Genomic DNA, 27,377 nt, shown 5'->3' on the forward strand with positions numbered 1-27,377 from the left:
TATACTGTGCTTACATAATAATACAAATTAACTAGAAAATATATGTACGTTTCTGCCCCCATTAAAAATGGCGAGTTCTGCTTCACTGTGTCCTCAACCAATCAGAGCTCGTGTTGTTGAACCGTCGTCCCTTTGTAGAGATGGTGGGCATGAGCATTCTCAGGTCTGCTGCTGCTTTTGCAGCCAGACTGAGTCCTCTGAAATCTGGAAATAATGCGGCAAATCTGCTCACTCGAACAATCCCACGGGCAGATAAAGGTAAGAGACACGCTGGATCTTTATAAAGTACGAAGTTGACCCTCAAGGGGGCTGTCTCTTCTTATGACCTTGCGCCGAGGCTTGTTAGCTTGCTAATATCAGCTAGGATTAGCTGGTAACTTTAACGTTTGTCCTGCTGTCAATACAAAGTACATCACGTTTGTGACGTAACTTTAATAGTTATAGGTAGCTTGCTTACTCTTATTTTTTAGCAGATACTATTTCTAAAGGTACCTGCATTTTCATTAGAGCAAATAGTATCTGATAGCCGGTGTAATAGTTGTTTTATAGTGTTTGCATGTCAACAATATATCATAACAAATGTCTTGGTTCAGATTTTTTCTGTAAATTAAATTAGCTAAATGTGTGTAAACCTACTTGTAATGTGTTGACGCTATAAAACTGATTTGACTTGATGTCAGAATTTATATGGACCAGTAATATTGCCCACCTCTGCGATATTAATCTTCAGTTTTGTGGATATAGTGAACACTGAGCCTAATAAGTTCATAACATTAGTACAATAACCACACATGTAAGTCTTCATCAGTGCTAATAGTCTGGTTTTATATGATGACCTCTATACTATGCCAATAAACCACCTTTAACTATGAAATACATGCTCACAAGTCACAACACTCTCTCCTGCTTGTCTTGCAGTGGCTGTCCGTTGGAATCATGGAAAGAAAATGTTTGTCATCAAACCCACTGACTTCTATGACAGGAGATTTCTGCGCTTATTGGTGAGTAGACCGATCATGACAATAGGTTTGTGTTGTCCTAAATTTGGAGGCTGCAGTAGATTATAATATCAATGCCAGCAGTAGTCAGTTTTCAGAAATGTTGGTGTCTTGATAACCAAGAAATGTTGTTGTATTCCTGAATGTATTTGCATCACTGCTCAAAACTCATGTCTTATTTAAATTTCACAAATGAAGGTGTCCTGATATAGAAGGACTATTATTTCAGCGGTAGAATAAGCTTCCACACTTATATTATTAACATTGCACAGAGCCAGTTATGACTTGAGCCATGCAAGCATCAAACCAAATGTGGACTAAATTAAACAGTTACTCCTGTGCTAGTAGTTTGTATATACCATATATGTTTTGAAATAAAAGCCATGCATAAAATGTCAACTACTTTAGTATCAAAGCAACATTTATTTCTGACATGTTGGCTCAGTCTTGATTTATATTCTCCTCTTTGATTTTTTTTCAGCAATTTTACATCCTGCTGACCGGCATTCCTATAGTTGTCATTGTCACAGGTGTGAACATCTTCATTGGTAAGTAAAGAAGACACCACTTTAAGTTTTGGTGTGCATTATTTAGATAAATGAATAATATTTGGTCACTTAAAGATGTCATTTGAGGAGTAGGTAAAAAAAAATGTTGATTGTGTTGTGAAGGTGAAGCAGAGCTGACTGAAGCTCCTGAAAACTACGAACCTGAGTACTGGGAGTACTACAAGGTATTTTGCTTGCATCGTATCTAATTTTTTCCAGCAGATTTTTATTGTAAGGGGTCTGAACCCTAGTAAAAGATTATGGGCTGAAGCATGCTTTACATTTAAAATTTGCATCAGTATGTGCATACTATAATTATCTTTGACATAATAATTTTTTTGCTGCAGTGCCACACTTTAAAGCAGCTATGTTTGACCATAGATTTAGTAAGAGGAGAGTCATCTAATTGAGGAAATACTTGATTACTTTCAGGGGAAAAATCTGTGATTTGTTTATTTAGATCAAATATATTTTCAGCCCTCAAAAATATTGTTTTCCTTTTTACCTGTCATGGCAGCACCCCATCACCAGGTGGATTACACGGACCTTCTATGACTCCCCAGTGAAGGACTATGAAAAGATGATGGCTGCAATCCAAATAGAGAAAGAAAAGGCAGACATGAGGTGAGTTTTCGTACTAGTGGCGGCTCAGTGGGGTAAGAGGGCCGTCCTGCAACCGCAGGGTTGTGGGTTCGATCCCCCCCTCCCCCATTATGTGTAAGTCGAAAGTGTCCTTGAGCAGGCTGAACCCCAGTTGTTTCGCGCGGCCGCACACAGCCCTGCTCATAAAAACTAAGAAGGGTAAATGAGAAGAATTTTCCTTTAATTGGGGATTAATAAAAGTGTATATTCTTATTCTTATTCTTAGTGTGTTATGTTGTAGCTTCTGTCACCAAAATATTGTCACTTATGAAGACTGGAACACAGTTGTGATACAAGGGCATGAAGACCTTTCTATTTAAACAACTGCAACAGCGCTGACATGTTTCCCTGAAGGGGAACCAAGGCCTGGCTATGTAAACAAACACATTCGAGGGAAAGCGACTTCATTCTCTGCTCAGGTAGACATTACTGTATTTTATCATTACCTAGAAAAAAAACGACCATGTGTGAGGTTAGTATCCTGAAAAAAATATGTTAATTCCTTGTATTACTACTGTTGGCAAATATAAAAAGTACTGGTGTTATATAGTGCAACATTATTACAATATTGATATAAAACTATTACTTTGCATAGTGGTTTCATTGCTATAAGTATGAATGCATTGTAAGGGATCAGTCCAATAATTCTGTGATATTTCTTTTGACACTATTGTAGTGATTCATTTGAAGGTTTCAGATTTCTGTTAGTTAAGCATGTGTGAGGCAGATTCTTGTGCAAGTTTATATTGAATTTCATGGACTCCGCTTGTATCTGGTGTTATGTATATCATTGTAACAAGTGTCCAGTTGCACTGAAGCATCCTGAGAGTAGTGCGACAGTTTTGTTTCAACACAACAGGTTTCATGTTTTTTTTTTTTTCAACAAATTTGTTTCTTTTAAGGAAGAAGTTTGGTCTGTAGCAGTTAGAGGGGCTGTCATAGCCCCTCTTACAGTCATTAACAGTCTTAAAACTGATTTATTGTTCCAGGGTGTAAATATGTGTTAAAATATTTTTGTATGTAACTTTCAAAACTGAAATGGATTGGTCTGTTGCAGCCATTTCTGTATGACACATGTACTGAGCATTTCAGGAATACAAATTAAATGCTGAAAATAGACACATGAACACAAAGATTTGACATGACTATAATTGCCGGTGACATAAACCAACACGCTTACGCATATAGATTCCATTCCTGTCTACGGGTTTAATCACACAAGGATGTTCATGAGAATTGTTGTCCAAGCAAAAAGGAAAATCTGATTTTTATGAAAACTGGGGTGATCAATTTTCTTTTCTCGTGGCTTTGTGAAAAGGAAGTGAAGAGTAGTGTAGCAACAGTCTGGGATTCACAACTTGGTCTTTTCCATTTTTGAAGCAGGATTTCATTCATTCATTGCCTGTTTGTCGTCAACAGACTGACACAGCTGGAGGTGCGTCGACAGATGAGGTCAAAGGGAGACGGCCCCTGGTTCCATTTGGAGACAATAGACAAGGGGCGGATTGATCACAGCCCAAAGGATAGTCCTGACCATTAATCCTGACGCGTCAGCCATTAGTACATCAAGCCGATCAATGTCACTGTGTGTACATTTTTTCCCTTCTTGCGTAAATAAAGTATCTATATAAACTCTGATATTTTGTCAGACAGTGTCTTTATTGGCTTTGTGCTGCAATAACTTGTTTACCTTAAGTGCGTACAATTATTTAAATCTTTTGTGAAATAGTTTGCATTTCCTTGGTGAGGTAGGAATGATCTCTGTGTGTGGAGTCTGAATGTCCTCTCTGTGTCTCCGGATGCTTCTGTGTTCTGTCACAGTTCAACATGCCGTCAGGGGGAATTTATAGAGCCTAAATATCCCAATAGCTCGGAATACAAGTGAGAGTGCTTGTCTGTCTGCATGTGACAGACTGGCTACCTGTCCAGGTGGTACCCTGCCTCACCCAGTGTAGGCAGGCATAATCTCAAAATAGCCACCACTCTGCAAAGGTTAACCAGGGTACAGATAAAACATGGCTAATATTACTCTCCAAGTACTGAATTAATAGTTTGAGTTTGTAATGGATCAACTGGTTGAATATATGTATGAGCACATACACAGGTATGTCAATGCATACCCAGTCATGTACAATACATAAACACATGCTTGTACACATGGGTACAGTATTTTATTTTTTAACCCCAGAATTAGTCTTTCTATTTGTTTGCATTATATTCGAGAGCCTAACCAGGAATGGATGACCGCAAATTAATGGCATTTATATGAATTTTACAAATTCATACAGGACATTTGTCTTCACCTAGGTGCCTTGGAATACATATGATGCTTTTATTTTTACTGTGCCACACTATCTGTACTGGGAAAGTGTTAAGCCTTTAAATTATAGAGTATATGTATTTGATTCATAATGAACAGATATTTTTTCGCAAATAAATGACTATCTTATATCTTATATTCCAGTGAGATATTAATGACTTAATAAAGTGACATTGTTGTTGTAAACAGTAGTCACTGCTTTACAATCAATATTGATATTTTCTGAATTTTTGTGTTTTGTATAGGTGTTTTTAAAAGCAGTTATTCAGTCATAAAAATGACAAATTATTGATAATGATATGTTGGGGCTAGTTATTTTGACATTAGTATGTAGTTTTATTGAAAAGTAATATGTTTTTGTCGTTTACATTTATTTAGTTTTTTCTGTTGATTGTTCACTAATTGGGTAAGACTGTAGGCACCGGGGATTATACAGGAATGGGCCGGACCAGGACCAGCATGCACTGGGGTGGCCTATGGTTTTTTACCAGCACATGAGAGGCAGTGTCAACAGTTGTTGTTTGTTATTTTTAGTTTGTTTGCTTGTTTGTTTAGTAAATAAATTATCAGACAAATGGAATATGGAAATGGAGTGGACATTACTTTCTTTTGGCTCAACTACAAAACCCGCGGTGCATCATAGGCAATTTGATTTTTAGATTTGATTGATTTATTGGACAAATGGCAACTACAGGGTATCTCCTTGCAGTAATACAATCCTATAGATACCTAACCCCATCAGACGGCCACCGTCGTTTTCTGACACGCGTAGAAAGGGAGGAGTGAACAGGGGTATGTTGTTGCTTGCAATCTGAAACCTCACCACTAGATGCCACTAAATCTCACTCTATTCCTAAACCATTGTAGCATTAAAAAAGTCATCAAGGCAAAAAAAAAAGTCATCAAGGCAGGTAAGATATATATATATATATCGGTAGATACTTTATTCATCCCTGGGGGGGATTTGGTTGTAGCAGCAGCAAGCAGTTACTCTAATATTATGAAGTATGAACAAATGCTCAATATATACAAAACCAAAAAATAGCAGAGCAGAACATATTACATTTAAATGACAAAAACTGCAATGTATATACAATGTAAAGTATATAAAGTGAAAGCGTTGCAAGGGTCATTGATGTTGATTCAATTGAAGTACACTCAAAGAAATGACTCATTGGATGAACTCAATTAAATTGTTGGCAGGTTTTCCATCCAATAATTATATGCAACTCCAACTCAAATTTAGCACATCAGTGCAATAAAATGTAATTAAGTTAGTCCAACTCATTTGTATCAAATACATCTAAAATAAAATAACTATATTCATTAAATTAAATTAATTTGTGTTTGTCCAACTCAAAATATAAACTAACTCACTAACAAAATATGCAAACTCCACACAGAAGGAACACCCAGACTGGGAATTGAACCCACAGACCTCTGGCTGTGAGGCGACAGTGCTAGCCACTACACCACCGTACAGCCAAGAAAGTGTCTTCACCTCATGTAAACAACTGATTTTCAGGTGGCGCATGCGCAAAGGGTAGTCCTCAATGAAACACATTTATTTTGAGTTGATATGCACACCATCTAACCTAAATAAATCTAATAAATGAAAGTATTCATACATTTTGTGTTACACCCATTAAATATAAATATCTATTTTTGTAATTGATTTATTTAAATGTATCAAACAATATTTAAATGTGTCACCTCGAAGAAGGGCTTGAATCATTTTTGTGAGTGTAACCTAAATAAATCTAATAAATGAAAGTATTCATACATTTTGTGTTACACCCATTCAATATAAATATCTTCGTTTTGTAATTGATTTATTTAAATGTATCAAACAATATTTAAATGTGTCACCTCTAAGAAGGGCTTGAATCGTTTTTTTGAGTGTAGGATCTGGCCAGAGGAGATTTATTATAAAGTCTTATTGCAGTTAACAGGAATGTTCTCCTGTACCTGTCCTTGTGACAGCAAAGCTGGATCAGTCTGTTGGAGAAAGTGCTCCGCTGTCCCTGCAGTAGGTGATGGAGAGGGTGGTAAGTTTAAATGTAGTTGTTACACTTATGAATCCTGAAATTTTAGCACATTTCACTTTAAAAAAACCATGATGTGTCTAAATATGCATGTCATTGCTCCCTATAGGAATATTGTAAATTGCTTATTTTATTGTCTACATTTCAGCAACAATCACAATTCTGTTTGCATTTCTACCAATATACATGCAAATTGGCCGCAGAGGAATTACTGTACATGAAAGCTTCGTGAATCACGTGACAATGAAGCATTATTACCTTCCTACCTTGACTTAACTACTACTTTACACGGTTCTGGGATGTAACACGTTGTCGTAAGTGTGGGTGCTTTATGAATTATCCTCAGAGGTGGGAGGGGCCTCTTCTGGTAAAACGTCCTCATGCAGACAGCGTCACCGCAGTCAACAGCAGCAATGCAATTTCTACGCAGGTCAAAGGTTTGTTTTTCCACCAAGAACCCCCCCCAAAAGAATAAGATTAGCCTTCATTAGCCTTTGCTGCCTGCGTAGCAACCAGCCTCCGCCCTCTCTGTCATTTTATTTTTATGTTTATCCGCGTCACATCCCCCCCTGGCTTGAGGAATGTAGAGACGGAGGGCTTTAAAAATAGCATCCTCTCCTCTGACAGCGCTGCTCCGTGGCTCCGCAGCACTGTGGTGCGAGAAGCAGGAATGCGAAGATGGCTGTAGACCTCGGAGAGCTGCTGGTCCCGTACATGCCCACCGTCAGGGTGCCCAGGACAGGAGATAGGGTTTTCAAGAGCGAGTGCGCCTTTTCCTTCGACTCCCCCGTAAGTGGCCACGCACACCCACGCACACACACGCGCGCGCGCACACGAGCGGGTTGTGTTGGGGAGGGTGAATGTGCGTCGCAGGCGGGCTGACAGACTGCCACACGTGAATCTATTGTAACTTGTGTGTGTGTGTGTGTGTGTGTGTGTGTGTATGTGCGCGCGCGCGCATGTGTCTCCATGGCCACCTTTCCCCGTGAACTTGAGAGAGAATAAATAATTAAATGTTGTTTACATCTCAGGAGGGGGTTCCCTTTGTGCGGGGAGAGGTAGACGGTGCAGTTCAGGCCCCATCGCCGCTTCGCCCACTAGTACACGAGCTGACACGCCTATATAAAGCTTTACCAGCCCAGTCACGGTGCTGTGGGTGTTGTATTGTGTGTGTGAGAAAGAGTTTAGTTTAAAACAAATAATTTGTCTAAAATTGACTCGAAGTGTGTCAGTGATAGCCGGAAGTTTGTAATATTGATGCTATGTTTCTATCATTATTTCCTCACAATTAATTAAAAAGGATTTTTAAAACCGAGCATTTCATAGTTCATAACAATTGGTTTATTGTGTACAGTTAATATTCACTACTATGTTTTTGAGACTGACAATAACTTGTAAAAAATAATGCTATCCATGGTGGTATTGTAAGAATACATTTAAAGCAAGTTTCTTTCTCAATAGTGACTCTGTGAGGGCCTTTATAGAAGTATTATAGTTTACTTGTATTACTGCTCACTAGAGTTCATTGAAAATAATGACCCATATTTTCTGATTAAGATGAAGTTGTCCACCGTCAAAACATCGATGATGATATTAAAAAAAAGATATTTAAATGTGAGAATATACTATTAACTCATGACATCCCCCCCAAAAAATACTTTCTCGATTGAAACCGTTTTTAAAAGTGACTCAGCTGCCTGGAGTTCATCATGTTGGCCCGACGAGGCCTGGTTTATTTTTATCCTTGCACGGTTGAAGCTCATATGTCACTCTGGGCCACTTAAAGGCCCACACTGATTGCAAATTTAGGGTAGTTTTGAAGAGGTATTCATGATGTATTTTGTCTCTGACAGTCCACGTGTGAAAGTGCACAAGGTTTTTACGCCTAAAGAAGGTCCCACTTTATTTATCCTGCACTTTAAAATGCCTAAATGTGGGCTACTGGTCACATGCAGACGAACGATCATACCATTGTATCCTGTATACTGTATCCTATTCAGATACAGTAAGTCATCGTAGTCAGATGTGACATGTAAGGGCCTCAGCCCTCTGGCACTAAACAGACGCTTTATGACGAATAACTGATAAGGCTAATGTGTCTTTAACCTGCAGGTTCTCGTTGCCCCTAAATCAATGAGCTATTACTTGATTAATAAAATACATTTTGATAAATTACTGTGGAACAGAATTCACATACTCTTTAGTTAAAACATCAGTAGCAGCAACAACAAAAAATATATATCAGAGATAAATCCTATTTCTGAGACATTCTTTGGCTAAAATAATGTCTGTAATTTGATTGTGATTCTATGGATTTTGATTAAAAAACAGGCTTTCCAGCAGCAGGCATTTTCTTTACGAGTGAGATATTTTTTTCTGTGTATACTCGAGTGCTGGGACATATTTTTAGACAAAATTCAAGGAATACTGTTTGAGCAAGAAAGCCTTTTTGAAAATGTGCTTTTGGAATCATTGGTATATCTCTCTTCCTTGCATTTCCACTGTGCAAGTTGAGTTAAACTACTAGTAATTAGTACCATGTAGTGTGGCATCACAATACAAATGCTGCTTTAATGTTAAATATTCTTTTGTAACAAAACTAAAAGTAATTTGCTTTTTATTATTATTACCCTTTCCTCTGTGTGTCAGATTAGAACATATTTGTGTGGTGTATAAAATACACTGCAAGTAGTATAAAACTGCCTCCCAGCTTCTCTTGAAATGAGGCAATATAAAGACCAATTCTAAGACCTGGAATATGGTCGACTTTCTAATAATGTGCACTTTTGTGTTTAAGTGCTGTTATGTTGATGGTTCTTCACCTCCTGCTGCTGTTCATTGTACGTGTTTGTTTTGGTCTGCAGGAGTCGGAGGGAGGCCTTTATGTGTGTATGAACACATTCCTGGGCTTCGGACGAGAACATGTGGAGAGACACTATCGCAAAACAGGGCAGAGCGTTTACATGCACCTCAAACGACATGTCAAAGCGGTACGTACGTTTGACACCCGCTCTGCTTTTTTAGTGACTATAACAGGCAGTGTAAAGTCTTTGTTTACATTGTGCGTTCACACATCACATTTCCAAAGGACTTTGCAATCAATAAAACAATAGCACATCAAATCAGAATCCGACTCAGCTCGAGAGAAATTAAGAGAGATAACATAATACTTTATTAGTTTCAGCAACAAATACTTCCATAAACAAAGGGGATAGAGCAACAAGAGACATAAGTAAATAAAGCAAGACAAGATATAATAAAAAAGTAAACAGTTAAACAAAACGTAAAATATGATAGTAGACAGACTGATAATATGATAGATACAGAAAGGTAAAACGCAACAACGATAAAGTGGTTACAACCAATAATATTTGAACTGTGTTTTTACTCCTAAAATGTAAAACTTTGTTTCAATTGAGGCATATTCTTGCCAGCTTCAGGCAGATCTCAATTGCATAAAAGCATATAATATTTATTTTAGTATAACAAATTGGATTAATTAATTAATTAGAGTTATGCACAACTTATTATTACACTTTGAGTATCTCAGCATGGGAACAGAATATCATGGGGGAATTGATACTTCTGTAATAGTATATAAACACTGGTTTATAACACACTACTAATGTTTCTAAATGTTTTTGTCAACTATCATAACTCCCCCATCCGATGTGAGGTCCTGAGACAGGGATGTCTATGTGTACAGATTGTAAAGCCCTCTGAGGCAAATTTGTAATTTGTGAGAATGGGTTATACAAAACAAACTAAATTGAATAAGTGGAGGAGTTATAGTTGTTAAAGTTATCATTTTGGACAAATGCTGTACATTAGGGAACTCTTAAAATGTCCTGAAGGACCAGGATTGCTGATGTCTTCATGCCGTTCTTTTGAACATCAGCAATTAAATGACATTGTGTGATGCACATTATAGGAGCTTGAATGCCTGGTCATCAACATTTAATTGATGAATGATGAAAATGGAATGTTTTATTTAAGATATTTTTTATTTCCCCTGTAATTTGTACCAATTTAAATACTGCAGTCCTAGAAACTTCAACAAAAAATATTTAAAAAGCATTTGGAAATTACACACCCATAAAATATAGCATTATGAACAATATTTAACAGTTAATTCAAAAGTATTTCAGAAATTAAAATAGTAGTGTTATACTGAGTGTAGCACAAGGTTATAACATAATATGTTTCTCTCAGTACCCGTGGTGAACAATTAACAAAACATATTACAATAAAATGCAATTCAAAATCACAAGCCTCCCAAAAAATATTTTAAAAGATCATTAAATCTTTGTTGACTGAACCAACTCGATTAGAATTTTTTTAGGTTGTTGCGTTATATTGTCAGGCTTTTTGTCCATCCGTGTGTGTATACAAAATTAAATAACGTTGTCTTTTTCTTCGTGGAAAATTAATGAACTAATGTAAAATCATACATCAATCAAAACAAGCCTCTCCTTTAAAAGTTGATGGTGAACAACAAAAGCTGCTGCCGTGTTTTCTCACTGTGTCTAATTGCCCTCAGATAAGTTCTGCTTTGTAAAGAGCTGCTATTTCCATGCCTAGATCGGGCCTAAACAGCTGCTCACATTCTGCAGGCTTCTGTGTCTGCTGTCCCCCCCCTATGAGTCCACTTGGTCTCAAGTGTGTCAGCATTCTCTGTCTTTCTGTCTGTCTGCCACTGTGTCCTCCTCCTCCTCCTCCTCCCTGCTGCGTGGAAGGGAAGCAGCCACCATGATGAGATCAATAGGAAACCTTAGTTGTTTTGCTGCCAGTCGTTTGGCACATTCACGGTTTTAGTAGATTCAATGACAACGTTGGTCTTTTTGATTTTTGATTTGTTTGATTGATCCATGTGACAGGACTGAAAATATTGTCGTCAGACTGAAAATGTGTATCTATAACTGAAAATGTAGTTTTCTGGAGAGAAAAACCCAAACACACAAAACGGTTTCTGTGTCAAGTCTCCAAATCAAACTGTGCAACTGAAACAGTTTAATTTCTCATTCTTTAATTTTGACCAAGCCACAGAGTTTTTTTTTCCCCTCGCCTTGTAACCCGACCTGGCGACTGGAACATCCAGCATCTATTTTCTAAATAACTACCATCTGCACCTTCTGTCACACATTACATTACATGTCATTTGGCTGACGCTTTTATCCAAAGCGACTTACAATACTGTTACATTCATTCACCGTAGACACAGCTACAGGGAGCAACTCAGGGTTAAGTATCTTGCTCAAGGACACATCGACTAGGGTGGGGATTGAACCTCCAACCCCCTGATTGAAAGACGGACCTGCTACCCACTCACCCATAGTCACACCAGAGCATAAAAGCCTTTTCCAGCATTTTACATCGTGAATCATCAAAAGTGTTAGAAGATGCTTTTATTGTGATGAGGGTTCTTTGATCCAATGTAATGTCTTCCTTCCTGTTTCCCACAGAAAGCCACAGGAGCTGCAGGAGGCGCCATCCCCAGACGAAGAAATGGAAAGGTGTTTCTAGGTAGGCTACAGTAGAGGCGGTGAAGGAAGAACTCAGAACCTTCTCTACAAGAGCCCGTGTGAAGGATTTAGGTGGATTTATTAGTAAATGTGGAATATAATATTATTATAATATTAGAACAACTATGTTTTATTAGTATATGATCACCTGTCGTTAGCTTAGAAGGAGCCCTTCATATCTACATTCGGGGCGACGTGTCCTCTTCCATGAAGTCCATGAACTCTTCCGCCATGTTACACCTCCATGTTTCTCCAGCAGCCCAGAACCACAGACTGTGTAGAATAAGTGGAGACCATCGCCGTGACATCACTTATTGGTTTTAAATACGGCTTTAAAGTCTTGAGTTTGGCATTTTGGTCGTTGCCATCTTGTTTTTAAAACCAGAAATGACACGAGAGGGTAGATAAGTACCGGACGCTGAATAAGACATTGATAAGGGAGCCATGCCCTAAAGCACTTATATTACAGCCTTATATTACCGTGTTTGATGTAATAAATTTAAGTGAGAACTAGGGTTTTTGTTTCATAGACTTCTATTCAGTCAGACTTCTTTTTATAATCAAAAGAGACAAACTCCTGATGGCCATTATAAATAATCCTTAAAAATACACTGACGCACCGCTGTGTAAACAGCATTATAATGTTGTAGCTGGTCGAGGTGCAGCTAGTTATTTTCTAAATTAGCTAGCATAAACAAATAATTAGATATATATTTTGTAATCTTAATTTGAAAAGTAAATAGTAATTGTAGCTGTCAGATAAATGCACACCATTTTCCTTTATATATATAAAAAAAAGAAGTAAAAGCATAAAATGTAAACGTATCTTACAAGTGCCTGACATTTTCAATGTGTAATATTATCAGTTACTGTCCACCACTGGTTGGAGGCTTGACCAAATCTGGAGTTTTAATATGTAAGTAATTGGGATTTAAGTGGTCTGCTCAGAGAACCCCTCCATTACAAGTTGGTGTTATTGTTTGTTACACTGTGGTGACCCGCCAGCTGCCCCTCCGGCCGGCCTTTACCCAAAGCGTCAGATATTTCCTATGACGCTTCTCCTCCTGTGGTCCAAGTATAGCCAATTTATTTGTATATGTGGTTGGCAACTGTTCTAAATCAAAGCCCGGTCTCCTCCTCCTCCTCCTCTTCCTCCTCGGTGTGGGGAGGGGGCGGTTGGTCGTCGGCCTCTCAGCTGCCACCACCTGTCAACCTCCCTGACACGCTTCAACTGCAGCTATGACGCTGCTCGGCGAGGACCAGGTGTCTCTCACGCACCCTCCCCCACTGCTGGCCTTCCGGGGGAGGAATTCCTTCCACTCACCCTCAATGTAATTGATGTCTCTGTGTGATCATTGTCCACTGCTTGAGAGACTTACTAGCCATTGCCTTGCAATTGTTGCTGTCCATGAGGTCAATCCTCTACGTAACATCTGACTCTCTCCTATAGAAATGTGTCAGAGACGATTCTCTCTGTCGTCCATTTTGGATCTTTGATGTGACAGCGGGCATATATGTTTCCGTCGTTATCCACATACCAGTCCAGTGACCTAATCTAGCCGGTTACCACGGACATGAAGCTCGTGGGCACAATAACAGTGTCCGGGATAACCTATGATCCTGTTTCTCATGAGTCATTACGCGACTTTAGGCCAGAGGGGAGAACAGAGAACTCTGTATGGAGAGTGACTGAAGAGAAGAGGCTCTCTCTTGATTCCCCTTCCAACAGGTTGATGTCATTTACGTAATAAAGGAAATGATTCGATGAGCAATAAGGACGTCATAGGATTATATAGCAGGCCGCAATGAAAAACACTCACTATAACTTAATAGGGGTGAATTTCCATGATTGGGTAATTCAATTACTTACTTAATTACCCAATAATGGAAATTACCGTAATTGGGAATATCTTCATGACAAGAAGCGGCCAAGCTCACTGTCATGGTAGAGAAGTGAAAATACAATTGAGGAATTATTACGTAAAAAAGAACTGAGATTGTTTGTTTCTTTTCCCACTTAAAAAGATGTTCCCCAAATTATCAGGTGTCTTTTTTGTGATGCAATGAAAATAGTATCTTCACACAATGTAATGTAATTCCAGTATGTTTTACTGCCAAGAGTTTTTATCATATTTGGATTATTATCAGAATATCATGAATTGCAATCTTTGACTAGATAATCCTGACATGAAATTTGCATATCGTCCCATGTCTATTGATCAATTAGCTGATGGACAGAGCATGTCTGTGAGGATGTATCACCTCTCTCTGTCTTACTTGATAGAAACCTGCGCTAAATTTAATGATTGTCTTTATGGATTAATCTTCATTGATTCATTGTTTAGTTTGATCCCAAAAAATCCCAGGTTGACAATTTTCATAAGGCTCGTTTTGTAAGACCAAAAATACGAAATCGGAAAAGCATTAACCAATTTGCTAGTTGTTTCAGCTCCATAGGAATTAAATGTCAGTTTTGTTGTCTTATAATGTGTTCAAGTAACTCTGCAATGCTGTTCATTCTGTACACATGACATCTCTTGCTTCTGTCCATCCGGGGAGAGGGATCATCCTCTGTTGCTCTCCTGACTGTTTCTTCCCTTTTTTTCCATTTTTCTATTTCTTGGGTGTTTTTTCTGATCTGATGTGAGGTCCTGGGACAGGGATGTCGTATGTGTACAGATTCTAAATCCCTATGAGGGAAATTCGTAATTTGTGATGAATTTGTGATTGAATTGAATTGAATAATATAAAATGAGATGCCATCTTAGGAAAGTGTGAGGATTTTAAAGACCAAACGATTAGCCGAGAAAACATCAAGCAAATGGATCAATAAGGAAAAAGGGGTTAGTTGCAGCTGTTATTGTGGTAATTTAGTTTCATTATTTAATCAATAAGAAATAAATGAAGGCACCGTAGCTTCACAGACACACGTCAGAGATTTCTCAGTACTCCTGAGCACTAACTATAAATTGCTGGTGAGAAGAGTGTCTGATAAATAGCTAAATATAGCTCTACATGTATTGTGTGTTAGCAAAAGAGTCATCAGCATCGTATTAAGTCATCCTGTCACTGTTGGTGTTATTAATTGTTCAAGGTTTAATCTCTTTGGTCGCCCTGCATCTTTAGACTATTATGGTATTGACTGCAGATACGAAGCAGAAACAAGAACAAACTTTATTCTCAAGAGTAGAAGAGAAGAGAACAACAAATAACAATGCAGTAACATAACGTTTACTTCCTCCCCTGTAGATTTAGAGCTAAACCGGGATTTTAACGGACAGGACTATGAATATGAAGACGAGGCCAAGCTGGTCATTTTTCCAGACCACTTCGAGATCCCCTTACCAAATATTGAGGAGTTGCCCGCTCTGGTCAGTGAGTCGGTGCTGCACGAGCTCTTGTGTGTCTTCATGCATGTTGATGGGGGGGTGCACGCAGTGGTTCGACTGTAACTGAACAGACCGGTTGATCCCTCTTGTCCTGAAGAGCCGCAAAGCCAGAATTCATTCTTATGTTCAAATTCAAGTGAGATTTTTGTGGTCACACGTTTAAAACTTTCCACTCAAGAATCTAATACATTCTGTGGAAGCTCAGAGTTTCGCTTGTGCTTCAATCAACTCTAGTAGCTGTTAGCAAACCCCAATGCTTTCTTCTGGATGGGTTTTGGTGGCAGATTTTTGAATTTCGAAGGCTACGCTCTGCCAAGCAAAGATTCAGGGGAATGTTTTGTTTTGCTTGATGTGGCACAGCTTCACAATGTCTTGCATAGATCTTGCATGTCCACTATTGTCCTGCATATAAACTGTTATTGATTACTTACATTTAATTTAGTTCATAGAAGTTTAATGTTTCTATATGTTTCAAATACATTTAATTATCTAATAAATGCACTATTAGAGAGAGAGAGAGGTTCTTAATCCCTTAGGTTTTCTTTTTAAGGAGTTATATATATATATATATATATATATATATATACGTATATTTGTGACGTGACCTGAATCACATCCACTTCCAGAAGTTGATTATATCTCTACCGTTTCCTGTGACGTCCAGGTTACCATCGCTTGTGATGCAGCGCTCAATGCACCGTCGGCTTACAAGAAGCAGGAGCCTGAATCCTGGGAGGAGGAGATCCAGGTGTCCAGACATGCCAGGAGTCTCAGACAGCTGGATAATGGGGTCAGGATCCCACCCAGGTAGGAAGGCCCCGAGCCACACTGATATATTTGCTTTGTGCATTTGATCTGTGAACAGTTAAATGTAAATCTGATCACTTCTTCACCTCCTTGTGAGCATAATGCAGTCATTCAGTGAGTCTTTGCATGACTGCAAGTCACAACTTTAATAAGAGTCTCTGTTTCTTTGCCATCAGTGGTTGGAAGTGTCAGAAGTGCGTGATGAGAGAAAACCTGTGGTTGAACCTGACAGATGGAGCAGTGCTCTGTGGGAAGTGGTTCTTTGATGGGAGCGGAGGCAACGGCCACGCTCTGGATCACTACAAAGAGACCAAATACCCCCTGGCTGTCAAAATAGAAACCATCACCCCAGACGGAGCAGGTCCGAGGCACATGACTTGATTATCTAAACAGATTTAGTACATGGTGTTAGTCAGTCATTCAGTCAATGTCCTTTAAAGTGTTCTAGTTTTACTTACACAAAGAAAGTTCTAGTAATGTTTCTTATAATGTTTGTCACACTTTTAGGAAACAAAACGGTACAGTAGCTGTTATTGTATATTAGTGTGTTTAAATGTTCTAATTTTAAGATGATATACACAATGTCTTACCAGGTACACCTGTACAATGTAATGTTATCCAAGACAACCGTCCTGCAACAACATAATATATATGTCATGAAGCTAATCATTTTTAGATTGTATTAACTGTGTCGGAGATGACATTTGTGAGATTTCGGGGACTGGTATGGTGGACTATGAATTTGAAATGAACATGTTAACATCAACAAAAGTTTAAAAATAAGTGAGCCCATCATACTGATCAAACTGATACTTTGCTTTTAGATGTCTACTCATTTGAGGAGGAGGAAGCTGTGCTGGACCCTCACATATCAGAACACTTGTCACACTTTGGAATTGATAAGCTACAGATGCAGAAAAAAGTATTTTTCTAAGCTTGGAAACAAACAAACCAAAGATAAATAAAAAGTGAGGCTTTCACTCTGTTTCTCTCTCTCCCTGTAGACAGAGAATGGTCACCACACAGAAAATAACTCCAGGCCGCGGGTCAGTGAATGGGAGGTGATCCAGGAGTCTGGCATGAAGCTGAAAGCGGTGTTTGGTTCTGGTTACACAGGCATCAAAAACCTGGGCAACAGCTGCTACCTCGGCACAGTGATGCAGGTCCTGTTCAGCATCCCAGACTTCCAGAGGATGTGAGTACACGGGGATGAGACTTTTCTCAAAGGAAAACACACCATTCATTTTGCAGAGCATGTTATCATCTATATTTTTTGAGCTGTAGACTTGTATTTACATTATTCATATGCTGTAATCAGTGAACTGAGGCAACTGTTACTCAGGAGGAGGAGTAATCAATCCCCCTGTCCGCATGTGAAAGTGTTCTAGAGCAAGATACTGAACCCCGAACCGCTCCAGGCTGTGCAATGTGTGAGTGATTAGATTAGAACCTGATGAGCAGGTTGGCACCAGTGTGTGAATGGGTGAATGTTGACATGTAGTGTAGAGCGCATTGAGTGGTCGGAAGACAAGAATTGCGCTTTATTAATGCAAGTCCATTCATCGTTTATATCATAAATGGTAAAACGACAAATCATTTGTAACCAAACCGCAGATGCACTGGATAGAGTAACCTTAATTGTTCATAATATATCATGTATAAAGTATGATAGTCGATGAAAAAAGGCATCAAAAAAGAGAAACTGCTGTCACAGATTGGACACAAAGGACCTAATAGGTCCACCTTTGTAGTAGTTTTTGCAATGCTGGTTTAGTTACTTCAAAGTTAAAGTAAAGTATTCTTTTTCCATCAACTGGCTTGCTTGTAATCATCGACGGGAGTCTATAATTTGTTTGTTTGTTGATTGTCTAGATCTGGATTAGGTATGATAGGTGATGCAGAGTTATTCAGAGTAATACTTGGTCATAGTGTCGTCTCAGTCCCACTTTTTGTGTTTCGTGTTGTCGGTGCTGGTCCGATGTGAGCGTGTGACATATGTTTTGATCTGTAGGTATGTTGGTAATCTTCAGAGGATATTTGACTATTCACCCCTTGACCCCAGCCAGGACTTCGCCACACAAATGTAAGTGACTCCAGTGTTACATAATGCAGTGTATAATACACAAAACAAAACAAGTGACGGTGTTTTCCCACTGCTATGGTCTATGTGGATGAAAAAAGGCTGACGTTTTGTTTTCAATAACTAACTTCAAGTTTGTATCTTAGTTATTAAAATGCTTTAAATTACTATACACGACTCAGGCAGTTATTTAGGAGGGCCAAGTCTTCTCTACAAATCTCCATACAGCTAATAAATAATATGTTTTTTTTAGGGTGAAAGCCTTTTTCCCACATGTTCTGATAAATCCGTGTCATGTAAGCCAGTGTGTTGCAGGTCAGTCGGGTGCTGTGGTCCTGATGGAGGTCATTAGAGTCTTAGCCAGGCAGGGAATAGATATCAAGATATGTGAAGCAACACATGTGTCATATTCTGAGGCACATTGCCATATAAACATGTTTCTACTCGTCTCTGTTTGTATTTGATAGCCTGTCGGCACAAATCGGTTAATTCCGGAAGAAAAAATCTGTTTCCCCTAATGCGTCGAGCCTGGATTGCTGAAATATGATCCCTCTCTTAAAAAGTGTTGAATCAATCTTCATGGACAGGTGGGAATATCCTGTATAAAAGTAATATATTACGATGTGTCCTGTACCAAATATAGATGATATAGCTGTGCTTAAACAAGAAAGTACAGAAAGAGATTTAGATAATTATTTCCAGATTTAGACTCATGTTTTGCAAACGTTGTGAAATGTAATTATTTTGGTTTTAAGATTATTTAGAAAACAATAATAACTTTAATTGATTCTTCAACCCGTTTCTTACTGTGTTTTATGAGCCTTATTTATTTGTGTTTAATACATCTTGGGGTATGCTGTGATCTCAGTGAAGCTTTCTTGGTTAGATAAGGATTAAAAAAGAAAAGTGAATGTTTATTAACAGCCGTATCTTAAACTGAATTTGATTCAAGGCATGTGCATTCATTATATTTAATTTCAAACATATATATAGACTCCTGTGTGTTCTCTGTTTCAGCCTTGGGAGGATATCACAGCTGAAAGCAAGTCAATGCTCAGATACACTGCTTGAGATATTTTGATTATTTTGCTTTCATACTTCTAAATGTGTGTAAAACAACACAATACTTACTTTAATCTTAATATAAGCTTTTGAAGAAAATGAAACTGAGACTGCCCCCTGCAGTTGATGTATGGTTTATTGTAAATACCTTTTGAAAATGTAGGTTATAAATTATAGACACCTCGTCTCTGAATCAGAAGGATTTAGGAAAAGACAGATATTAGAGAAATTATATATTCCTGAAAAGTTTGTTTCTGAGTTAAAATTCTTGTCCAATGAACATTGTGGGTTAACATGCCAGCGGACTGGCGGAGCACGCCCCAGGTGAAGGTTTTAGAAATGTGCAGAAGACACGTGTACACTTCGCCCGTGGTGCGTTATCCAAGAAATCACTCAAATTCTAAAAGACTCACGACATTGTCATATTTATGCCTTTTGTTGTTGTCCGGCAGGGCTAAACTGGGACATGGACTGCTCTCAGGCCAGCACTCCAAACCACCCATGAAATCTGAGCTCATTGAACAGGTGATGAAAGAAGAAAGCAAGGTATTAAACTGGGTATGTCTAGCTCCCAAACTGGGTCCATAACTAAAGAAGCATGTTAAAACTTAGTGGTAGCAAGTGAGTCTTTTTTGTGTAATGTTCAAACTGTTAGGAGTGTCATGCTGTCCGTCTGTCAGTTTGACATTTTCCCAGTCTAAACATGAAGTGTTTCTGCGTTGTTAATACACCTGAGCGTTTTGTTTTATTTTGTAATTGTGACAGCCAGAGAGATGTGGATGGAAACAAGGAGGATGTGATTTTTAGATACATTGTCAAGTTTTCTCGTGACCTTTTGTTCCTTTAGTCGTCTGCAGTCCCACAGTGCAACTCACATTGTTTATGAACGCAGCTCCAGGCAAAGCTCTAATACTGTGTTTGGTTGTTAATTCCCCGCACTACTGCTTCATGTTGTCACAAAGATTAGCTGTGGTTAATGATTGTCTTGTGCTTCATGTAATCGCTCAAGTCCTTGTTGAATTAATTAAAGTAGGTATTTCTTTGTGTGTTTATCCTTCACAAATGAAATGCACATGATATGAAATGATTGCCTTTTCAAACACAAACTACACGGCTGCTAGGAAACTAGGAGAGGAAAGCCATTAAAGCATAATGGGGCCAAGTACTTGGTCTGTAAGCCCCGGGCTTCTTTTAAGCCTCCCAGCCACAGTAATTGATAGGGCAGAGCTGTGATCCTGCACTTCCTACACATGTGATGCTGGGGTCAGGTTTGGATACATATTGACAGCTGTGAAGGGGCTTCAGTTGGCATGCTGTGGTCAATCAGTATTAAGAAAGTAATACCCATTGCAATTATATAATCTCATTAAAATAACTTCTTAAATTAACTCCCCTGTCAAAAACTTGTATTGTATGGATACCTCTGGTGTGGCTAGAAGTGGGCCCACATGGTGTTTCAAGGGGATGTCTGCATGTGCCCACGTTGGTTTTATTTATTATTAATCGATTATGAATATTATGTAGCTTGCCCTGTAGGAGATTTGCTTGGCCGAGCACTAAGAAAGAGTTGTCCGGCAGTGTTGATGGATTCAGTACATTCACTTAAGTATTGTAGGGGACTAGTTCTATTTTTACGTGACCGACTTGTAATTTACTTGAATAACTCTATTTTATGCTACTAAATTAATTTCTACTCCAATACATTTTTATAACTTTTATTCTCCACTACATATATTTATAGAGCTGTCTTTGACCAAGTAAGACCAAGTAAATTCTTAGCGGACTAGCACTCGATTTATTAATAATCAATTAGCTGATTTAATCAACAGATCTGTACAACTGAGTTTCTCCAGAAAGAATCACCCAGAACTTCCACTTTAAATCTTGTGTTTACATTCTTGGAATTACATATTATTTGACAAAGACCAAAGCAGCCTATTAGTTAACAAATCGACTAAGAGCCCTATTTATCTGATAATTTTAGTTTCTACTAACTTTGCAGGTTAATGAACAATTTCACAATATTTGATCATAGGTTTAAATACCCAGCAGTATATAAAGTAATTATTCGACATTCATTGTTGATGCTGTACCTTTTCTGCATCACTTTACTAACCGTGAGTCACAGCCAATACCACTAAAATTGATATTATGGTATATCTCAATATGCTATTTTACAGATCAAAAATCCTTTTCATGAGATAAAAGCAAATGTCTTTACTGAAGCTCTAAATACATATATGTAACACACCTCTTTTTATTGGACTCACTGGTAATTCTCTGGTATAGAGCCCGGTACTGGCAAAGATGCTTTCAATGTGTATCTGTAATATTCACCACTGGTCCGCTCTGCAGTCTTGTCTGATACTTATCTCTGAGACATGTCAGAGGTTATGCACAGTCCGTGTGTGTGTGACACCCACATGTTGTCATTCCAGCACCAGCAGAAAGGAGTCCCCCCTCGAATGTTGAAGGCTCTGGTCGGCAGGGGACACCCAGAGTTTTCCTCTAACAGGCAGCAAGACGCCCACGAGTTCCTCCTGCACATCATCAACATGGTGGAGGTGAGTGAAGCTAAACCTCTGTGTGTGTCAAAAATATAAAAATGTTTACAATTATAGTAAATGAGCAGAAACCACAGCCAGTAGACTGTTTATGTGGAGAGGTCACATTGGTATGTATGTGACATCATGGGATTAAAATTAATACACACGTGAGTTTATAAACAATCAAATATATATATATGTACTGTATATATATACATATATATATATTTATATGTCTATAACATTTTGCTCTATATAGACTTCCGATTTACAGAATTATCTCCCAAAAATGCATGTATGCATGTATGTGTGTATGAAAATATTTTATATTGCTAGTTTTTGATTGATTATTGGGGAAAAGAATTCACTGCAGTATTAGGAAGTCACCTCATGTTTTTTATCAGCAGAACATTTACCAGGACTCATGTTATGAATATCATAAACATTTAAATTATATATATATATTTATATATATATAGATGTCTATACACATCTAATTTAAATGTGTGCATATACATATCTATATATCTATATATATATATATATATTTATACATATCTATATATCTATATATATATATATATCTCTTTCTCTCTCTCTCTCTCTATATATATATATATATATATATGTGTATATATCTCTCTCTCTCTCTCTCTCTATATATATATATATATATATATATATCCATCTAATTTAAATGTTTATGATATTCAGAGTCATAGTAAATGTTTTGCTGATAAAAGAACATATATCTGACCCCTGACACACATGGACAGGCAGCTGATTGGGAGGAGCGGGTCTGATTGTGACTGACCGCAGCTCACTGTCTTTTTGGTGGTACTGTACACATGGGGTCCTCTGACATGTCTCTCTCAACCTGGATATATATAGCTCGGTGCTATCTGTTCCACAGGGATGCCAGATAATGCCTTCTATTCTGCCTCAGCCATGGTGCATGCCCTGACTTGGACCCGACACTTCCTCCACTTTATATTGTGAAGACTAGCAACATACCACTAAGATTTGCCACGCCCTAATTTTTACATATTTCTCCCACTTGTCCCCTTATTCAAAAGAGGCCATGCCTGTCTTTCCCTCTTTTAGTCCACTTGGTTGCCTCTCCTGCTGTCTTCAAACTAGACACATTTTTATTTATCCATACATAGTTAGTGTGACTACAGGCACCCACCACCATCAGCAACATTTGTCTCTGTCTATGTCCGACTGCATACTTGACCTAAGTAAAATTATAACTTGTGTACTTCTATTACCTCTGAGAATAGAAGGGCTAGGTTGCAGAAAAGCTCCGGTGCAAACCAGTGTGTGAAGGCACGATGCTGCCCTTCATCACAGTCTTCAAATAAACTCAGTATAAACTTCAGTGGCCCCTGTTCATGAGAGGTGATGATGATTAATGTGCCTGTGATTCTGAATTGATGTAACGCACTCAGTTATGGAGTAGTACAATTAGTTGAGGCGCATCCTTCATGAAAGAGTTTCATCTACAATTTAAATGACTGTATTAAGAGATGTGGGTCAAACATTTATGTTGAGATCATGCCAGGAAACCGTAATGGATCGCAGCAAGAATAGATTCATAGATAGAGTTGCTTTTGAAACCTCAGGCTGTCATGTGTCACAGAAGCGTCACATCTTCATGGTTCATGTGAAGTTTCTGCATGACTGCAGACATACCAGTTTATTTAAATAGTTGTTAGACTTGAAACTTCGAAAGTAATTTAAAAAGTACTTACTCTTAAAAGTATTTTTAACAACCTTTATTCCAAGACACTCTCTCTTCAATACAAAAAAATAGTCCATTATCAAACTAAAACGTGCCTAATCTCATCAATAATTTTGTGTTCATATTCAGTCTCATCCTCCTGATATGTTGTTGTCTTACAGAGGAACAGCGCAGGTTTAGAGAATCCAAGCGACATCTTCCGCTTCCTGGTGGAGGAGCGAGTTCAGTGCTGCCAGACACGTCAGGTTCGTTACAGTCAACGGGTGGACTACTGCATCCAGCTGCCAGCTCCCATTGAGGCGGCCACCAATCGAGGTAAAAAGAGCCCCCACACAGCAAGCCACAGCTCCGTCTGGTCGATAGCGCTGCACGCCGCTGGGCCCAGGTGGCACCAGCCGCTGGGGAATCAGCAGGTTCTTCTCTGAAAGGGCACAGAAGGTCCTTGTGTGCTGCTGTGTAGTTTAGAGAGACAGATGACATGTTTATCTCTACAATTGACTGCCCATGGTCTTATTTAATGACTTTAAACACATGTGACCGTGGTAAAGTTGATACCTTTTATTGATATTAAAATGCAACTTTTATGGCCCTTATGGTGTTTTGCTGATGTTGACACTTTGTGCAGCTCAAAGTGTTTCTCTTTGATGTCATTCTATCAGAGGAGCTGATGGCATATGAGACCAAGCGGAGGGATGCTGAGGAGAATATGCAGGCTCCCCCAGAGCCGGTGAGAGCCCGGATCCCCTTCACCGCCTGCCTGCAGGCCTTCACAGAGCCGGAAAACGTTCCAGACTTCTGGAGCTCAGCGCTGCAGGCCAAGTCAGCTGCAGTGAAGTGAGCAAAGGTCCCCCTGTTCTTGGGCCCTGAATCAGTGTTTTTTCATCACCTCACATCACTTTAAATAAAAACTGTATTAATATTGTATTCTCACAATTTTACTTCCTCTATTTTAAATCAAAACATTGTGTTATTTCCCTCTGCAGAACTTCCCGTTTCGCCTCCTTCCCAGAGTATCTGGTTTTGCAGATCAAGAAATTCACATTCGGGGTTGACTGGGTGCCGAAGAAACTAGGTAACTATCTGTTCCCCATCACATCTATACTGGCCTCCACCAATGTTGGGACTCGGGTATTATAAGTATTTGTAGTGTTGTAAATGTCCAGCAGAGGTCACCATCAAACAGCAATTAAAAAAGTGAAACTACAATTTTGACTAAAATTCACGAAATTAAAATGAGTGTTTTAGATTGCAGAAACTCTCAGGGTGCTCTTATCGCATTGCCAACATAATCAAGGGTTTCATCAGGTGTCATTTACATAAACAGCTAGCATGAACCTCTCACTTTTTTTGTGATCAAGTCTTTCTTAAATATGTTTTCACTCCTCAGTGGAATCTGTGAGAGGTGATCAAAATAAGTCCATGCACCACCTACCTGATTGAAAGTGCCAGCATTTAAAACGACCTATCGATAAAAGAACAATTGATAAATGTGTACAATGAGAAAAGATTTAAATAGGGGAAAAAAATAATAACATGTAAATACTGCTTTGTACTCTCCCATTGTAAGTGTATGGACTAAGACACTTTGAGAACCCTGTTTTTAGGAGACTTGTAGTCAACAAACACTCCGGTCAACGTGAATGTCACTCCATTCCTCAGTGTAGTTTTATATGTGTCTATTCCTGTATAGATTTGGCCATTGATGTTCCAGACTTTCTGGATCTGAGCAGGCTGCGGGCTATTGGGCTGCAGGCGAGTGAAGAGGAGCTGCCTGACCTCCTTCCTCCCATCATGCTAGCTGAAGACACCAGAGGTACTGAACAAGTTATGCACCTGTGTGCGTGTGTGTACATTAAGATACATGTAAATACAACTAAATTAAAAGTAGGATAATGTAAATGACATATTTTGCACTTTTTTTATCCGACTTTTTAGATTTCTGCTGCATATTTGCAAATAGAAATTAGTGCCAACATTTGTTTCAGATATATTCCCTTGTTTTTAGAGAGCTCCATTTTTCACAGAGACGAATCCCCTGGTCACAAGCTGACATGACTCACCTACAGTGTCCTAAAGGGATTTATTTACATTTGGGTAAAAAAGAAAAGAAAAGTAAAACAGTGCTCTTAACTACTGGAGGTGTTTTTGGCCCTTCATGTTCAGTTGTACAGTCCTTTTATTCATTTTAAAGGGCATTGTTTTCTCAGTGCACCAGATTTGTAAAACATATTTTAGCCAGCTAGCCAAACACGAAATGATAATCATGAGTGTACTGAATACTAAATATATGAAACAGTATACACTTTATCAGATTGTTCCCAATAAAGTCGAATACAGTGCTGCTTTGAGAACTAACTCAGATGTGTGTTGTCCCAAATCTGCTACCTAACATCATGTGTGGAAGAGGATTTTTGTGACAGAGACAAACGATCCGTGAAATTGTCTCTAATATGAAGTTCTGCTCAAAGCCACCCAGGTTTTCTCTTCAGGGCATATTGAATGGTGTGCCACGGGAAAGGCAAGCTCAATCAATTACTGAAAAGTTGTTGTGTTCACAGTGTGGCTAAGCCTAATAAGTTATAATGATTTTATTAGATCCTCTTGTAATGCACTCCCCTGGGTTCTGGGAATAGAAAAGTAGCAAGTGCGTTTTGGAGCCCAAACGGTATTGTTGTTACTTTTCTTGAAAAGGTTGTTGCGTCAGACTTTTTGATGCTTAGTGGTATTTGAGCCTTTTTTGTCTGCCTATCTTCCCAAAGGCCCAAACTATACCTTCCCTCCTTTTGTTTGCCTTTCTTTGTCTCCTATGTGATTGTGATTCTCATCCCGTCTTCCGTTGTTTGCAAAGTTAAGCTACAACAAGGTATCAGTCTCCTCCTTAATATTTAAGCAGGCGTGAAGTCAGAGTGTTCTGTGCCGTCTCAAGCTCTAAACACCAACACAGAAAGGGTTCCAGTGCAAAGACACTAGAACATCAGCAAGCAGCCTTTGTGTCACACATCAGACTTGGGAGTTTTCTTTTCTGAGAGCTTTACAGAATCGAAACAAAAGTCTAAGGACAAAACTGAAGTTTGAACATGTTTGCCTTGATATTTTAGGAGTGAATGTTATGTGCTGTAGCTGCTATCTCAGATCTCTAAACACATGAAATTGGCTTCTTGGAGGAGTGCATCTACATAAAACTCGTCAGACCGTCACATACATTTTTCTCTCTTAGAGATGAATCTACCTCACTGCGGCAGCATTGATATGTACATCTAACAGCATCAACCAGTGCATAAAATATGTGTAAATGTTGTCTGGATGTCGTAAATTAGAGGTGGTAGAGTTGTTTTAATCTTTAATTTAGTCTCTAGTTCAGAGCTAGACAGAGAGGTTAGAACAAGGACCACTGTGTAAAGCATCGGGAAATTATGTGATAAAAAAAAAAGAAATATTTTCTGATGGATTTTATATGATGGGTTTTGGGAATTAACCACTGGCCCATTATTCCCTAGCTGGTTCAGCAGTGATTAATCACTGGCTACTCTTCTGTAGGCGGAAGTGCTTCCTATTGATTACACAGTACAGTTTCCCTTTATGCTGCTTGAACCACATTATTTCTCCTGGCTCCGTGTATCACCCAGTCACTCAATTATTCTGGGCCATTAAGGAAATGGAAGACAAATATGTAT

At 38.6% G+C, this 27,377-nt stretch overlaps 2 protein-coding genes across 8 annotated transcripts in view; both read left to right on the forward strand.

Annotated features, from left to right (window-relative positions):
• The first annotated feature begins 135 nt into the window (after positions 1-135).
• Positions 136-3,826, forward strand: ndufb5 (NADH:ubiquinone oxidoreductase subunit B5). The gene is made up of 6 exons (XM_056414639.1): positions 136-258; positions 919-1,001; positions 1,480-1,546; positions 1,670-1,731; positions 2,064-2,170; positions 3,608-3,826. The coding sequence occupies exons 1-6, from the start codon at positions 141-143 to the stop codon at positions 3,726-3,728; spliced, it is 558 nt and encodes a 185-aa protein (XP_056270614.1). The 5' UTR covers positions 136-140; the 3' UTR covers positions 3,729-3,826.
• Positions 3,827-7,206: 3,380 nt separating this feature from the next.
• The window catches only part of usp13 (ubiquitin specific peptidase 13), a 33,653-nt gene continuing 13,482 nt past the window's right edge, over positions 7,207-27,377 (forward strand). For 4 of the 7 annotated variants that reach the window (XM_056414626.1, XM_056414627.1, XM_056414621.1 and 1 more), the window contains exons 1-15: positions 7,207-7,342; positions 9,418-9,543; positions 12,016-12,076; positions 15,325-15,446; positions 16,129-16,271; positions 16,448-16,632; positions 17,096-17,193; positions 17,276-17,466; positions 18,283-18,354; positions 19,866-19,971; positions 21,852-21,977; positions 23,865-24,018; positions 24,363-24,537; positions 24,687-24,775; positions 25,394-25,516. In XM_056414626.1, coding sequence (XP_056270601.1) covers positions 7,232-7,342; positions 9,418-9,543; positions 12,016-12,076; positions 15,325-15,446; positions 16,129-16,271; positions 16,448-16,632; positions 17,096-17,193; positions 17,276-17,466; positions 18,283-18,354; positions 19,866-19,971; positions 21,852-21,977; positions 23,865-24,018; positions 24,363-24,537; positions 24,687-24,775; positions 25,394-25,516 — 1,882 coding nt within the window. In that variant the 5' untranslated portion in view covers positions 7,207-7,231. The remainder of the gene's footprint in view (positions 7,343-9,417; positions 9,544-12,015; positions 12,077-15,324; positions 15,447-16,128; positions 16,272-16,447; positions 16,633-17,095; positions 17,194-17,275; positions 17,467-18,282; positions 18,355-19,865; positions 19,972-21,851; positions 21,978-23,864; positions 24,019-24,362; positions 24,538-24,686; positions 24,776-25,393; positions 25,517-27,377) is intronic. The other 3 variants (XM_056414628.1, XM_056414622.1, XM_056414625.1) reach the window with 2 other exon arrangements.

The sequence above is a fragment of the Pseudoliparis swirei genome, chromosome 5 (genome assembly GCF_029220125.1).
Source record: "Pseudoliparis swirei isolate HS2019 ecotype Mariana Trench chromosome 5, NWPU_hadal_v1, whole genome shotgun sequence".
NCBI classification, from domain to species: domain Eukaryota; kingdom Metazoa; phylum Chordata; class Actinopteri; order Perciformes; family Liparidae; genus Pseudoliparis; species Pseudoliparis swirei.

Bases quoted from the DNA above. Each gene is read 5' to 3' on its own strand.
- ndufb5 (XM_056414639.1), top strand. From the start codon at position 141: ATGGTGGGCATGAGCATTCTCAGGTCTGCTGCTGCTTTTGCAGCCAGA. The intron at 259-918 runs GTAAGAGACACG...CTTGTCTTGCAG, and splicing joins AATCCCACGGGCAGATAAAG to TGGCTGTCCGTTGGAATCAT. The intron at 1,002-1,479 runs GTGAGTAGACCG...ATTTTTTTTCAG, and splicing joins GGAGATTTCTGCGCTTATTG to CAATTTTACATCCTGCTGAC.